General features: G+C 33.2%; 1 protein-coding gene across 2 annotated transcripts in view; it reads right to left on the minus strand.

Annotated features, from left to right (window-relative positions):
* Positions 1-1800: 1800 nt before the first annotated feature.
* Positions 1801-16592, minus strand: part of SP4 (Sp4 transcription factor) — a 76048-nt gene continuing 61256 nt past the window's right edge. For both annotated transcript variants that reach the window (XM_012780993.3, XM_012780992.2), the window contains exon 6: positions 1801-5251. In XM_012780993.3, coding sequence (XP_012636447.1) covers positions 5004-5251 — 248 coding nt within the window. In that variant the 3' untranslated portion in view covers positions 1801-5003. The remainder of the gene's footprint in view (positions 5252-16592) is intronic.

Here is a 16592-nt window from a genome sequence, read left to right on the forward strand (position 1 = left end):
TATAATCAATAGCAATAACTTCATTTATTGAGCACTACTGTGTCAGCTGCTTGATAGTTATTTGCTTTTCTTAAGAGATCTCTGAGGTATTATCATCCCCATTTTGCAAATGAGAAAAAGAGAAGTGCAGAAAGGTTACATAACTTGCCCAAAGTTATGTGGCTAGTAAATGGCTGAACCAGGAATCCAGCCTGAACTTCCTGGGACCCCTAGTCCATGATTTCTTTTGTCACAGCACTTTGCTGTAACATTACCAGGGAGATAAACTCTCTGCATTATAAATAGACCTTTATGCTGCTTTTCCTTTCCCTTTCCTCCACTATTTCTGCTTGAGATTGCTTTCAGGTATCCAAAAATAAATTAATATTTCATTGTCACCTGGTACTAAGAGGAACAGAGCCCAAAGTTTATGCTAATCAGAAAAATCTTTTAAAAAAATGGGAAAAACAAAAAGAATATGTACCCTACAAATCCTGCTACACAAGTTGGTTGTGTGTATATTAAGCAGACATTGTTTGGGTGGTAAATATAGCAATACATTATTCAGATTCATGGAGGAATAAAGTAGTTCACACTTCTTGTAGACATTTGAAGTCTCTGCACCCCTCTAAGCACCTGAACTTTCAAATAACAGGCTATACTGAATATATTATTTTCTTCCATTATCTTAAAGTTGTCACTACTAATGGCATTGTAAACCACACGTTAGTGTTACTCTTAGTACTGCTTCAATTTTCCTAATTTATTACATCAACAATTTTATGTCAATAATCTATGATAAAGTGATTTACCCTTTTTCTCCTTTGTGCTTCAGTGTTGTTCATGTGGCTGAAATTCCTAGAAGTCCAAGAACCAGGCTGTTACTATATTTAAAATTCTTTTTAAATTAAAATTTTCTAATTGCATTATCCCCTTTTACCCAGTATTATCCTGCTTCTAAATGTACATTTTTCAAGTAATTGAAATACATCTTTACTTTTGATAGAAAAAGATATTTTGACATATTTATTCCTGTCTTTTTTTGCAGAGGCATAAATTTAACTGTTCCTTGATTCAAAGTCACAGTTATGAGTACATATTATTATTCTAAATTGTCATATAACCATGCGTTTAGTGCTTTGCTGCATAAGGCTATCTACCCATACACTATATACACTGTATCCTGCTTACTACATAAGATTTAGAATCCTTGGACAGTCTTTGGTAACTGCCCTTGCTGCCTAACATCCTACACCTTTCCCCATGCTCCTCCTCTTTGCTATTCTATATCTAATCTGGTGTGGGCTTGAAAATGTGTTAACTGAAGTGGTTACAATAATGCATTATCCCAGTAAGGTTCTTCATGAGATTTGCAGGGCTCTCCCAGGAAGAAAAGACAGTTTTTGCTTATCGTCTTTGTGGCATCTATGTGGCCTACATTGCTTCTTAGTGATTCTGTGAGCTTACATAATATTTTAATTATGTTTTTCATTTTTAGATCTTCCTACAATTTCCTAACATTTATTGCTTAAAAATATTTAAGTAAAAAGTGTCTCTAAATCAAATTTTAATTTCAATAAATGTCTTGAGCAATGGCTACAAATTAACATGCAATTTGAATTGGTCCTCTTTGGCAGTATGTTCAGAGAAATGTATGTTCAGAGAAATGGTGACCAGATCTCAACACCACAAATTATGAAGGGTTGCCAATACATTTTCTAGTGAGAAGCATTTAACTTTCAAGTGTTCATTGTGATAAGAAGGTTGATAGTTCAAACAATTTATTGCTGTTTTATAGTGTACATAATTAAATGAAACATGTTAAACTCAAGGGAATTTTTAATAGGTTACTTGCAATTGTTATTGCAGGCAACAACTTGTACATGATTTTATTTCCAAATCCACAAAAAACAAATTTTATACAAATCAGCACTGTAAAAATGTCAATTACAGCCCCAGAGGCTTTGCTGGCAGAATAATTGTCTAAATTCTAGGATATGGGAAACAGGTTTTTTTCTGGATTCATCTTTTTTTTTTTCCATTTTCTTTCTTTTTCTTTTTTTTACAAAAAAATTTACAAGTGAAATGTTACTACAAAACTTTTTATAAGGAATTTTTGCAAAACATTTACATTTTACCATCAACTATTTCTGTTTTAAAATCATTATGTAGATTTAATACCCTATGCTGCACATCAATTTATGTGGGATGACAACTTAGTGACATGCATAAAAAAACACCACAAGGCATTAAAATGGAGACTTAAATACAAATATTGTTGCAATAAAACAGTTATAAAATTGAAAAATAGGACCTAAACATCATGCTTATCTAAGTTTGACAAATTAACTTTTTCTCCTAGATTACACACTTTTTATTACTGCTCTCATGAGAGTGTGATAAATAATGACTTAACATCAAGTTCTAATGTAATCAGCAACACATACACAAACCTAACCAAAGAAAGTATACTGTAAGAAAAAACTATTCTAACACTGGAGTTTTACCATGATAAATACATAGCTTTGCACTGATAATTACAACAAAGAAAAGTTTTATAATGGTGGCAAAGGGAATGAACAGTGAAATGCCATTAAACAAGACTCTACTGCACATCTGTGCCCTATTACTTATAACAGCTATATCCCACTGAGTCAAATAAAGGACACTGAAATTTACGATTCTTATAAGACAGAAAAGTGGACTCAGAATGGTATGCAGAACAGACTGTCAAAATATTTCTAATTTCAGTGTTGAAATGTGCACCTGCTAACACAAATTAATATATTTTATATGCTATAAAGCTATCCAGATTTAGTTTGAGAAATTTATAATAGGCCTCATTGTTGATTAAAAATAACCCATTTCTAATGAACATACATAAGTTTGCATTAAAACTGGTTCATGGAATAATGATGCAGAGTGCTCATACTTGGTATTAACAACAACAACAACAACAAAAAGTGTCACTCTGAGGAAACATGATTAAAACATTAAGAAAGTTTCTTTGCATAAAAAAATTTATAGCACTGATTGTGTAGCATAATGATAGATAAAATATATATTTGATGTTTCAGCTCCTATATAATAAAATTAAAATTAACACTACCAAATGCTCCTCTGTACCAAACAAAACAACAAACTGATTCTGATGTTTTAAAGCCAGATACATCAGTTGTTAAGAGTACATTAAATAAAATATACAAAACAATTTACAAAATCCAACTAAAATTTAAAGACTCTGTTACAAGTCTACAAAAGCTTTAAGAAACTTGAAATTTATAACCACAGTGTAAAAATTTTTTTTCCTTTAATCTCAAAGCTTTTTTATACAAACTGAAAGCACAAAAGACCTTCAGTTTTATATAACGCTACAAAGGGCTGGCCTAAAGTGTACATAGTGTAAACAGTGATCATTACAGTATTTCTCCTTCATCAAAAATACAACAAACATTACAATTTTGGAAGAGAATCCGCATGAGTAGTACTTTTCCTGAAATAATAGAGAATGCACAAGAAAACATGTACTTATATTCAAACAGTCCCCAAACCAATGATGTTAATAAACTGAGCAGGTAAACACTTTAGTTTTCAAATGGTCAATTTTGCTGATTATGATTCTGTGTAAATACTTTTAAAAAACATAAAATATCTTAGTAATGTTTAAACTACTGGTATAATCCCAATTTTTTTCATATGAAACTTTTGGCCATCTTTCCTAATAAGACCCTTTTCTATAAGACCCTTACATAAACAATGAAATATATTTTTCTTTAGTCACTTACTTGACTGAAAATTATTCTGATTTTTCAAAAATAAGTTTTGCTTCATAATATCATATCTATTATATATTCATTAGGCTAATTTTTAGTGAAAATTCAGTTATTGACATAACAAAGACATTACTGTGTTATAAATTCCTAATTAATCTTCTAATACAGCACTAGAAATAAAATGGGACTGGCCAATTTTGAGAATAGGAAAATAAGAATTATAATGTAGTTAAAAACATAATTTTCTGCTGGCCTTGAAAAAAAGTATGATGATTCTTTCTTTGGCTACCAAGTCAAAGCATAAAGAATTCTGCACATTGTCAACATAACTCATATTTACAGAATATGAAACTACAGAACGATTTACATTCTATGCAAATATTTCCAATATAAACATTTAAAGTGAATTTTTGTGGTTCAACCTAGGGTTAGAATATAATCAATCCTAACTTTAAAACATTTCATGTTAGTTGCCTCATTTTATTTTTCTGAAGCTATTATGAGTTCTGTTTTAATCATTTTTCCCCCCCAGCATTTTCCTAAGGGTTCAATCTAAAATTTAACCTAAGATTTAGCTCTAAGTTCCTCCTGTGTCTCCAGATGGAGAAAGTAATTGGGCTTCACTGATTGTCTGCATACACACTACTATAATGTAGTGGTAATAAAGATCTGAGCTGCATCTCAGATTACTGTTTTGGAACTTACCTAATTCAACTGTTGAATTTCTAACATTTAGAAAAGACGGCCAAAACTATTTTCAGTTGATTTTCCAAAAATCAAGCTAAGGAAATACAGTATTATCCCTATCATCAGTTAACTACCTGTTTTCTGTGCTATAGAGAAAAAGAAATACATGTAAATTATTACTGACTGAATTTATAACAAAGTACTTTCAAAGAAAATAAGTCCAATTAAGGTCCAGCCTGCAAACTACTGAGGTCTGTCTTTTTAAACATGTTAACACATGATATTAAGAGATGGAAAGATTCTGTTTAAAGGTCATATATTTCCAAATAACTACAACTTAGAGTATGGAGGAAATACTTTTCTGTTTCCAGTACATCAGTTTGCTTTTTAGATCTTTTAAAATTCAACACTTTATGTGTTGACCCAAAACCCTGGAATACTTAAAGAAGCCAAGAATGAAACATGATTTCCTACTCTGTAATCCACTTGACCAGCCCATTTCCAGATTTTCAAAGGTGTGTAAACTTAAGTGCAGCACTAGAGGTCTCTGTTATAAATAACTTTTCAGAATTCTTCCATGTTGGTTGAAACATTGGGAGTTGCTGGATTCGAATCTTGAGAAATGGCTGCAACTGTGACAATTCTTGGGGAGCCAAGCACCTCAGTAACAGATGAGTCCAGTTCTCCCGAGGTAACAATGGCAAGAGCTGTCCCACCACCTTTCTTATTCTGGTGCGTTTTGACATGTTTGGAGAGATGATCACTCCGCATAAATCTTTTAGAACATTCTGGGCATTCAAATCTCTTTTCACCTATACAAAAAAATAGTAAATGAAGTTATACACAGTTTACTTAAATGAAATTACAATTTTTAATAATTTCTCTTTTAGTCATCCTATACTTTTTGTAGAGTATGACTTTTTGTAGAATGTGACCAGTTGCAAAATATGTTTTGTTTTATTTAAAAATGCTATCAAACAGGAGAAGGACCATGTGATTGAGAATAAACAACCTGAGGTTGAAGTCCTGGCTCTGCTATGAACTGGAAATAGAAGCTACATAAAAATAAAAGAGCAAGTAAAATAGCCATTCTGAGTCTCAGTTTCCTCATTTACAATATAAGGGAGTTTCTAAAGATGATTTTGAAAACTGCTGCTAGTTGTAACAAATACATAATGTTCAAGGCTCATGCCTATTCTTCTTTAAAACTACTACCTGGGTTTTATTTTAATCCCCGGCGGCATGAAGTATCTTAGAACTATTTCAAATAAAACAAGTTAACAACTGAATTGTGTACTGAGTTCTTTATAAGGTAAAAATGGGAGGCAGGCACTTATTAAATTTCAAATTTATTAGGGTTTTTAGGTTTCACAGAATAACACTGTTAGTTTCTGTTACACAAAGTGATCCTTAAAATACGATCTCTTCAAAACACAATAATTCTACTGGAACAACTTCTATGCTGTGGAATAAAAGCTAACTAAATGTTAGCTAAAAAGAAAACAAAATAATTTTATTTTTGTGTATAATGAATGAGGCAAATGAAAATTTGGTTAACTGGTATATCTTCATATTCAAAATGGATACCTATTAGCTTTAGTCTTTCCCTCTAAAATTGTTACTTAAGAGAATGAAATGATGCTTTTCTGTCTGATAGTAGACTTTGGATAGTAAGAAAATTCAGTTTGGCTGATTTCTTTTCTTGGCCTTGCTTTTGACTTACCAATAGAAAATCTACAGGCTCAAGTTTGTCCATGTAAGATATTTTCCCCTTTTCTTTGTGTGTTTGCTTTTACTTTTTTAATAGAGTAAACTCTCAAAAACATTAGTCTTCTCTATTATTGTTATAAACAAATATTAAAACTCAAAACCATTGCAAATCAAAACAACATATCAGCCATCTAACTGGAAGAAAACAAAAAAGTTGATCTTCCATGTCATACTATATACCAAAGCACAAACTATAAATATTTAAAATTAAGTCTTTTAAAAGAAAAATAGAAAAATATTTTTATAACCCAGATTTTAGAGACACTTTTAAAAGCATAATAGAGTCTCTAGAAACCATAAAGGAAAGAACAGACAAATCTGACTACACAAAAATTAAATATGTTGTTTGTATGGCTTAAGATTTCATAAAGTTAAATGAGAAAAAAAAATCAATTTAACAAAAGCACAAAAACCACATGATAAAATTCAACACATTTTGATGATAAGTGCTCTTGGCAAACCAGAGATGAAAATTTATTTCTTTCATCTGTTAAAAGTCATTAATATCCCCATACCACTACAAATATTGTAATTAATAGAGAAACTTTAGAACTATTATCTTAAACATCAGGAACAAGATAAGAATGCTATTTTATATCTATCTCACTACTATTACTCAATATAATATTGGAAACTCTGACCAAGGCTATAAGACAAGAAAATGAAATGAAGTACAATTACTGGATAAAAAGGAAAAAATGTATTAAAATAGATTTACAATTATCATTACCATTTACATAGAAAATCCAAGGAAATCAACAGTTAGAATTAATAAATTTGTCAAGTTGTTAGATTAATAATCAAAAAGCAGTACCATTAATTACATAAATCAACATGTAATGCAAACACATATACACATATATATATAAAGCCTCCAAGAATGACTAACCAAAAATGCAAAAAATACATTTAAAGCATAGCTTTAAATTAAGCTTTTACTTAACAAAGTAAAATGAATGAAGGGAAGGATATAACGTTTCATTGACTGGGAGGCTTGTCCTCGTAAGTATGGTTGATCATGGTACTGAAGATACAAAAAGAAACACATGTTTATAGAGACAAGTCCCCGCTCCAAGTTTGGCACAGACCCCATGCCAAGCCTAACTCTGCAAGTCTGGTCTTGGTCTCTGGCCTCATCTTACTCTAGAGTCCAGCTAGGTTCTGATAGGAGGAACCTGGAACTTCATAACAAGCTGGAAAGACTGGCCTACTTTTTAAAAAATTGCATTTTTAATTCATTTTTTAAAAATTGCAGTATTCTTATAGAATTTTTCTTTCTCTTTCATAGTCTTGAAAAACTGAAAGATAAATAAATGCTTTCAACAAAATTCCCAAAGATATTCAAAATAAAGACAGTTAAGATTTAACGTAAAGGGACTTGAATTTTATGAATGCTAACACTTAGGTATGGGCAAAAGAATTAAATGCAGTTGAGGATCAATTTGGACCTTCTTTATCCTTTTCAACTTTCCCTTTTATTTCAAAAGAAAAATTCTCGGTTTACAAATTTTAAAGCTGAAAGAAATCTTGAAGATCTTATTTTATGTCTCCATTTTACAGATGAATAAATTGAAGCTTAGAAATTATTTGTTTTCTTGGGAATAATAGTTATCAAACTTACTAATGTCAGAGTGGGATTCAAGGCACCTGATTTCTAGTTTGGGATCTCTATGCTACCACTACCAGAGTGCAACTAGAGACCACTGTTGTTTTATAGCAACAAGGGTTGTGAATTATCAGAAATCCAGTGGTGATGGCCTGAAGACATGGGATCATTCAGTAAGTGCACAGCTGATCAACCTGTACACAGTGGCAGTTTAACAAATATTTATTGTGATGTTCATGAACTCAGTCATTTTTTGACAAATATTATATTAGTGGAACATCTGCAATATGACAGGCACCGGTGATATGAAAATGAATAAGTGAAAGTCTCTGACTTTTAAGGAGCTTCCATTCTCTTAAGATAGTTATTTGCAACCATGTAGAGCTATCAGTACCAATTAAAAAATAAAAAATTCAAGTCTCCAGCTACTCAATGGCAAACTACAAGATAAATGGGAAATGATAGTTACAGGTTTTTGTGTGGACTTTCTAGTCTGTCTAATCATAAGTGGTGTGGCTATTCAATTAATTTCAAGCTGGCTAGAATGTCAGAGAAGTAAATTATGTTGTACAATTATACTTTCATTAGGGGAATAACTCATTTCAGTTTATTCTCTTTTTACACAGAGAAGTGTTTTCTGCTATGTCAGATAATTTCTAAATTTCCTACCCTTAACAAACATTATACATGGATTTTTCACCACTCAAGGGGTTGACAACCCTAACCCCTGCATTTTTCAGGGCCAACTGTAATCATTTTAGATTTATTCTAAAAACTCAAGTTATTCAAACAGAGAGATATAGTTCCTAGATCCTACCAACATCCCAGCCCCACCCACAGTCTATCAGCCCCTTCTAGATTCTCTTTCTTACCTACATAGCCTAGAACATTTAAAATCTTTTCATACATGCCTTCAATTCTCCAGTATCATTAACTTATGGATAAAAGTAGATAGTTGTCCCTTGGTCTCTGTGGGGGATTGGTTTCAGGACTCTGAGGTTACCAAAATCCTCAGATGTTCAAGTAGCTTATGTAAAATAGTATATTTTCACAATCCTCCTGTATACTTTAAATCATCTCTAGATTACTTATTATATTTAAAACAATGTAAATAGTTGTTAGACTGCATTGTTTTTTATTTATACTGTTTTTTTAGTTTTTAATATTTTCTACCTGCAGTTGGTTGAATCTGAGAAAGTGAAACCAGAAGATATGAAGGGCCAACTATAAGGAGGTGGGAGGAATGGTCATTTGAGAGAAGTCACAAGGCTTTAATTTTCTGGAAGTAAAACAGTAAGAATGAGGTGAGGGTTAAGGGGAGTGACACGGGATGAAGACTTAAGGAGGAGATAATTACTAAAGATATGAGAACACTGACAAAGAAAAATAGGATAGGCAGTTCTGAGAGACTGGCTGAGATTAGAGACCATGAATTTATAGGTACTGCATAATGAGTGATTTTTCATTTTTTTCTTGTAGCAATTATCAACTCAAATATAGAACCTGTTTGATTATTTTATTATAAATGCTTTATTTAGGCAATCTTACTTCCTCTAATAGTTTCAACTATCATCTATAAATGGATGACTACAATAAGATCCAGATTCCTAAACTCAGCTGTGAATCAGACATCTCCTAAATGTGCCACAGATAGCATTGTTCAACATGTCACAAACAGAACTCAGCAATGCTCTTTCTAATCCTTACACTTCAGAAAGAAAGGCGTGGGGCAGGGAGCAAAAACAACCAAAGAGGTGATGTCAGTTAAGATGATGATAAAAGCACCAAAAATCCTGGGGGAAAAACAGTCCAAAGCAACCATTTCAGATTCTGGAAATTAATCAAGGCTGGCAGCAGCCTGCGAAGGATTTGTACAAGAAAAATGGCTGAATCTCTGTAAGAACAGCAAGCTCTGTGGTCTTTTAACTTACTAGTTCCATCTTCTATCCCCCACCTCCATGGCAGCCTTGAAATAGAACAGCTTGAATTCTCAGCACAGCCTGGTAGCCACCAGAGGGAATGGAACACAAGTGGAGCTCTTTCAAAGCCTCATTCCCAAAGAATCATCATTATTTGATCTGCCTGGAAGTTCCCTGAAGACCCCACTTACAAGACTTATTGTATTTAACCTGACTCTGAGGTAGCCCAGTCTGAAATGCCTCCTTCCACGGGTGGAACTAGGCCCCTTGCTTGTCTAAAACTATTATAAGCAAGAATTTCAACTTCACAGATGTAGGCAATGGATAATAGTTGAGAGAAACAACAGACTAGGCAAAAAGCTTAAAAGGAAATGCCAGCTGGTAGATAAGATACCCAGAGAGGCTTTAAAAAGCTCTGACATATTCCTGAGATTCTAGAAGGTCACATCCATGGTTAGGGGCTGTGAGCGTGAAAAGGCCCTAATTCTCACGGGTGACTAACCTTGAGGCTCTGCGTAAGTAGAAAGTAGGCTACAGCCGAGATGTCATTTGACAAATGACTAGCGGAATGCTGAAGGTGAGCCTCAACATGCACCCAGAGCCCTTCAGCACAGATTGAAAGATTTATTGGGTCCAAGTGTTTAAAGAAAGAATATCTGGAGATATAATAGTAGGTGGAAACTTCACAAATTTGATGAAAAACACTAATCTGCATATCCAAGAAGCCCAATGAACTCCAAGTAGGTTAAATGCAGAGATTTAGACTGAGACACACTATAATCAAACTGTTGAAAGACCAAGACAAAGAGAATCTAGAAGGCAGCAAGAGGAACTACATTCAGGGCCTTGGAAAAGAAGTCAATTAAGACTTCAGTTTCTTCATCTATAAAATGATGGCACTACACAAATCATTTTTAGGAGTCCTTCAGCTTTAAATCCTATTATCCTTGTTGGACTTAACAGAAGTGTTGCATGATAATATCAAGGCATGTCCATGAAGCTGAACAGAAAACTGTTTTAAATTCTTAAACTATAAAATGATTAGTAAATCACTCTTCACTTTTACATTGTAGTTTCTCAAAAATGAGTTGTTTTACACTTTTAAAAACTCATGTTTTAATTTATATACAGCAAAATAATTTTTTTGGTATACGGTTCTGAGCACTTTTACAAATGCATTCATTCACATAACCATCACCAAAATAAAAATACAGAATAACTGCTATCACTTTCAAAAATTCCTTTGTGGTGCTTCTCTGTAGCTGAACTGTCCTGTCCCTCTTCCTTGCTTATGCCCTAGAAAATATAGATCTGCTGTTTTAATTTTTGCAGAATAACATATAAGTGAAATCATGAATTATGTAGACTTTTGATTCTGACATCTTTCAGTTAGTACGATGCACCTGAATTTCATCAATGTGGCTGTGTTTATTAATTCATTCCTTTATGTTGGGAAGTAGTACTTCATTGTATACTTATTTTATCCATTTACCAGCTGATGGACATTTGGGTTATTTCCAATTTTGAGCAATAATAAATAAATCTGTCATATGTTTATAACTTTTTGTGTGAACATAGTTTTTATTTCTCCTGGGTAAATACTCAAGAGTATATGGCTAGATCATATGGCCAACTGTATGTTTAATTTTATAAGCAAATGCCAAAATGTTTTCCAAAGGTGCTGTGCCATTTTGCATTCCCACCAGCAATAAATGAGAGTTCCAGTTGCTCTGCATCCTTGTCCTGACTTGCAATTGTCAGGTTTTAGGGGTTCTTGCTTTTTAATCTTAGCCATTCTAATAGGTGTTCAGTGGTATTTTGTTATGATTTTGATTTCCACTTCCCTAATAGCACATGATGATGTATATCTGCCACATGTATATCTTCTTTGGTGAAGTGTCTATACAAATCCTTTGCCCATTTTAAAAACTGAGGTGTCTGCTTACATATTGTTGCGTTTAAGAATTCTTAATGTTTTCAAGATAAAATACTTTGTCAGGTATGTAATTTTGAATATTTTCTCCCAGGCTGTGTCTTGTGTTTTCATTCTCTTAATAGGATCTTTCATAGAGTAAAAGTTTTTAGGTTTTAAGAAATCTCATTTATTGATTCTTCTATGGATTGTGCTTCTGGTGTTGTAGTAAAAACTCTTAGCCTATCCCAAGGTCACAAAGATTGTGTCCTATATTTTATTCAAAAAGCTTTGCAGATTTAAGTCTCTGAATCATTTTAAATTTTTGTAAAAGATAAGAGATATGTAGGTCAAAGTTCTTTTTTTGCACATGGCCATCCAATTCTTCCACATCATTTATCAAAAAGACTACTCTTTCTTTGCTGAATTGTTTTTGCACCATGTGTGGGGGGTGATTTCTAGACTCCACTCTGTCTTATTTATCCAGGAGTCCTTCTCTTTTTTTATCTCCCCCTTTTCAGTCATTGAGTCACATGTCTTCTTTTCACCAAAACCATACAATGCTGATTACTGTAGCCTTATAAAAACACCTGAAATTATGTAGTCAATCAGCCAACTTTGTTCTTCATTTTCAAATTGTTTTGGCTATTCTAATTGCCTTTCACAAAAATTTTAGAATCAGCTTGTTCATATCTACAAAAACGCTGTTGAAACTTTAAGAAGGATTATAATGAATCTGTAGATATATTTGGGGGAGAAATGACATCAAAAATATTGGATCATCTAATCCATGAATACTAAATATATCTCTCCATTAATGTAGGACTTCATTGATTTCTTTCATCAATGTTTTAGTTTCTGGGACATATATCTTGCATATATTTTGTTAGATTTATGGCAAAGGCTCTTTTCATCATGTTGTAAATGGCACTGTTTTTTTAAACTACTTAGATTCTGCTGTTCATTGCTGGTATGTAGAAATACAATTCATTCTTGTACACTCACCTGCATCTTGCAATACTGCCAAACTCACTTATTAGTTCCAAGAGCTTTTTTGTAGGCACCATGGGATTTTCTATACAGACAACTTGGTGTCCGCAAAGATAGTTTTATTTCTGCTTCATGTCTTTTATGATTTTTTACTGCTTTATTGCACTGAGTTGGTAGGAATTCCAGTACTTTGGTAAGAATGATAAAATCAGATGAAGCCAGGCATGGTGGCTCATACCTTTAATTCCAGCACTTTGGGAGGCTGAGACAGGAGGAGTGCTTGAGGCCAGGAGTTCAAAACCTGGGCAACATAGTGAGACCTCGTCTCTATAAAGTTTTTTTTTTTTAAATTAGCCAATCATGGTGGCATCATGGTGGCATGTGCCTATACTTCTAGCTACTCAGGAAGCTGAGGCAGAAAGATCACTTGAGCCCAGGAGTTTAAGGCAGCAGTGAGCTATGACTGTGCCACTGCACTCCAGCCTGTATGACAGAGTAAGACCCTGTCCCTTACACCCCACCCCCTCAAAAAATCAGAAAAGACTGGGCATGTTCAGGGTGGTAGGGCCGTAGGATAAAATCAGACATCTCTGCCTTGTTTCTGATTCTCCAGAGAAGAAGTAGGTCCTTCATTGTTAAGTCTGATGTTAACTGCAGAATTTTTGTAAATGCCCTTCACCAGGTTAATGATACTTCCTTGAACTCTTGGTTTGCTGAGAATTTTATAAGAATGGATGCAAAATTTTGCCAAATATTTATTGTGTACTTATTTATCATGTGACTTTTTTTTCTTCTTCTATTGTTAATATGGTAAGTTACACTAACTGATTTTTGAATGTTCAAATAGGCTTTTATTCCTGGAATAAAACCTACTTATCGCTATGCTGCATTATCTTTTTTTATATTGCCAGATTTCGTTTGCTAATATTTTGTTGCAAATTTTGACATCTATACTTATGATATTGATCGGTAGGTTTTTTCTTTTTCCCTAGTAATATATTTGTCTGGCTTTGGTAACATGATAATGTGGGCCTCATAGAGTAAGTTGTCAAGTGTTCTTTCCTTTTTTATTTTCTGAGACTGTGTAGAACTGGTGTTCCTTAAATGGTAGAATTTGTCAATGAAACCATCAGGGCCCAGGGTTTTCTTTGTCAAAAGTTTTTAACTACAAATCCAATTTCTTTAACACATATACAACCTTCTTGAGCAAGTATTGGTAGTTTCTATCTTTCAAAGAGTTGGTTCATTTCATAGAAGTTCTCAAATTTAGGGTGTAAAGTTATGCATAGTATTCATTTTTGCCCATTTAATGTCTGTAAGGGCTCTAGTTATATCCCCTTTCACTCCTCCTGATTTGTCAAATTTCTTGGCCAGTCTGACTAGAGATTTATCAATTTTATCTTTTCAAAGAACCAGATTTTGGTTTGATTGATTTTCTCTATTGTTTTCCTATTTTCAGTCTATTTCTGCTCTTATCTTATTTCCTCATTTCTTGTTTTGAATTTAATTTGCTTTTTATTTTCCAGTTTCCTAAGGTGAAATCATTGGTGCTTAGATCATTGGTGGGGAACCTGTGGCCTTAAAGCCACATGTGGCCTTCTATATCCTTAAGTGTGGCCTTTTGACTAAATCCAAATTTTACGGAACAAATTCTTTTATTTTTATTAATACATATTTGTCTTTTATATTTTTATTTTATTTTTTTAATGAATGTATTAAAATGCCAAAGAATAAGTTTCAATGAAATAATCCTCCTAGATTTACCATCACAATTAGAACATTAGTAAGCCACAAGGGCTAAATTGATGGCTGCGATGCTCATGATTTAGTTCTAACTTCAGCCGCCTGGCTGGCGCCCACTATTGCACAAAGCTAATTGGCGAGAGCTTATAAGGGTTGAGTACGCCAGTCTGTTATCAACTTTTGACTACGGTGCACTGTGTGTTTCAGCTTGAAGTGGAATGTGTGAATAGTTGCACAGCTCAACAGTATTTTTTAAGTCATTCTGCTTAACAGCCCATCATGTCAAAGAAGACCAAGAGAATGCTGTAGGAAGAAAACAGATTTTTTTATGAGGATTGGGAATTGCAATATTGTTTCTGCTAAAGATAAGATGATTTGCTTGCTTTGTGATACTACAATATCAACATTAAAGAAATTTAATGCTCATCAGCATTATAACATTCATAAAGACCACAGATATTTTAAATTAGAGGGAGAGGTATGAAAGGTTGTACTGCAGGAATTAAAAGATGAAAAGCAAAAGCAAAGACAATTCTTTTAAGTAGCAATAAGACCTGGAAATAATGCCACTGAAGCAACTTATAAAGTAGCTTATATACTTGGGGAAAAAGGGAAGCTATTCAGTGACGTAGAAATTGGGAAAGAATGCATTATCGAAGTTGTAGGATGCTTTGACTACAATAACGTTTCCAAGTACAAACAACTGCCCTTTCAAGGAGAACCATAACTGATCAGCAACAAGAATTAGCCTTCAACTTAACAGAACAACTTCACTGCAATCCTTCAAAAGAAAAAGATATATTATTCAATCGCTTTGGATGAATCAACTAATACTACTGACTTGGCACAGGTTTTATACTTCATTTGTGTCATGACAGAAGATTTTCTTTGCAATGAAGAGTTATTAGAGTTACTCACTTTAGGCACTCTTAGTGAACAGAACATGGGGAATAGATATCTTCAGCAACTTTAAAGATAAATGTGAAGTTGGACTGAATTTGGTTAATTTAGTGAGTGTATGTACAGATGGTACGTACACCTTTCATCACAGGAAAACATGAAGAGTTTATTGCACAGATAAAAAATATATTAACAGATCTAGATGCTCTCATTTCTTTTCATTGTATCTTGCATCAGCAAAATCTCTGTGCTAAAGCTATTTTAATTGAGATCTTGCAATAAGTCATAAGTATTGTTAACTATATTCATGTAAATGCAACATGGCATCATCAGTTTCATAAATGCTGAAGTTGAATGATGAGGTATTCATTGTGGATTTGCCATATCTTTCTAAAGTGTGTTGGCTATCACAGGGACAGGTGTTAGCCAAAATTTTATCTCTGCAAGAATAAACTTTATGAAGAACAGAGTCAGCAATGTGAATTACTGAAAGATTTCTATAGAAATGCAGCATTTTTGTGTGATATCATGTTGAAACAAAATGACTTGAATATTTCTTTGCAAGGTAAAACTAGGTCTATATGTGATGTGTGGCAAAAATCCAAGCATTTCAAAAAGAGCTGTATTTTTTCAAAATACTTCTTCAAAAGGAAATTTCAAATGAACATTTTCCCCAGTTAGCAAAGGTAACTGATGAGCAGGATGATATATGCAAATCATTTGAAGAATACACAGCTGTTATAGACCTATTAGTTGGAGAATACAATGAAAGATTCACTGACTTTAAGAAGCATGATAATCATACTAAAATTAGCGTTTCAGCCTCACCTACTTGATATCACGAAGGCATCTAAAGAACTATATAGATGGAATGGATTGAGCTCTCAGTGGATGACATTTTAAAGTCATCGTTTGAAGCTAAGGAAGATCCAATTGAAATATCAAAAAATGCAGAATATTCATGCCTTCAACGACATGCCCAAGAAATGCTTTCTTGCTTTTCAACCACTTTTTGCTGCAAATCTACATTCTCCTCCCTCACCCAAATCAGGATGCCCTTCAAGTCACAAATGATTGACACCCATCAAGAGGATCAAATGAAACCACGGACTTTCATGGTGCAACCAAATATTCAAATGCTTTCCAACAAAAACCAGACAAAACAAAGTCATAGGTTAATTAACTTTAAAATTAACAAATAGTTTTCATTTTTTGAAATTAAATGTGTAGATTTTTTTTTACAAAATAATGTACATTTTTAAGTATATCTAATTGAAGTTTCTTGAATGCAGCCTTATTTGATTACAGCTTAA

The sequence above is a fragment of the Microcebus murinus genome, chromosome 9, assembly GCF_040939455.1.
Source record: "Microcebus murinus isolate Inina chromosome 9, M.murinus_Inina_mat1.0, whole genome shotgun sequence".
In the NCBI taxonomy this organism is placed as follows: domain Eukaryota; kingdom Metazoa; phylum Chordata; class Mammalia; order Primates; family Cheirogaleidae; genus Microcebus; species Microcebus murinus.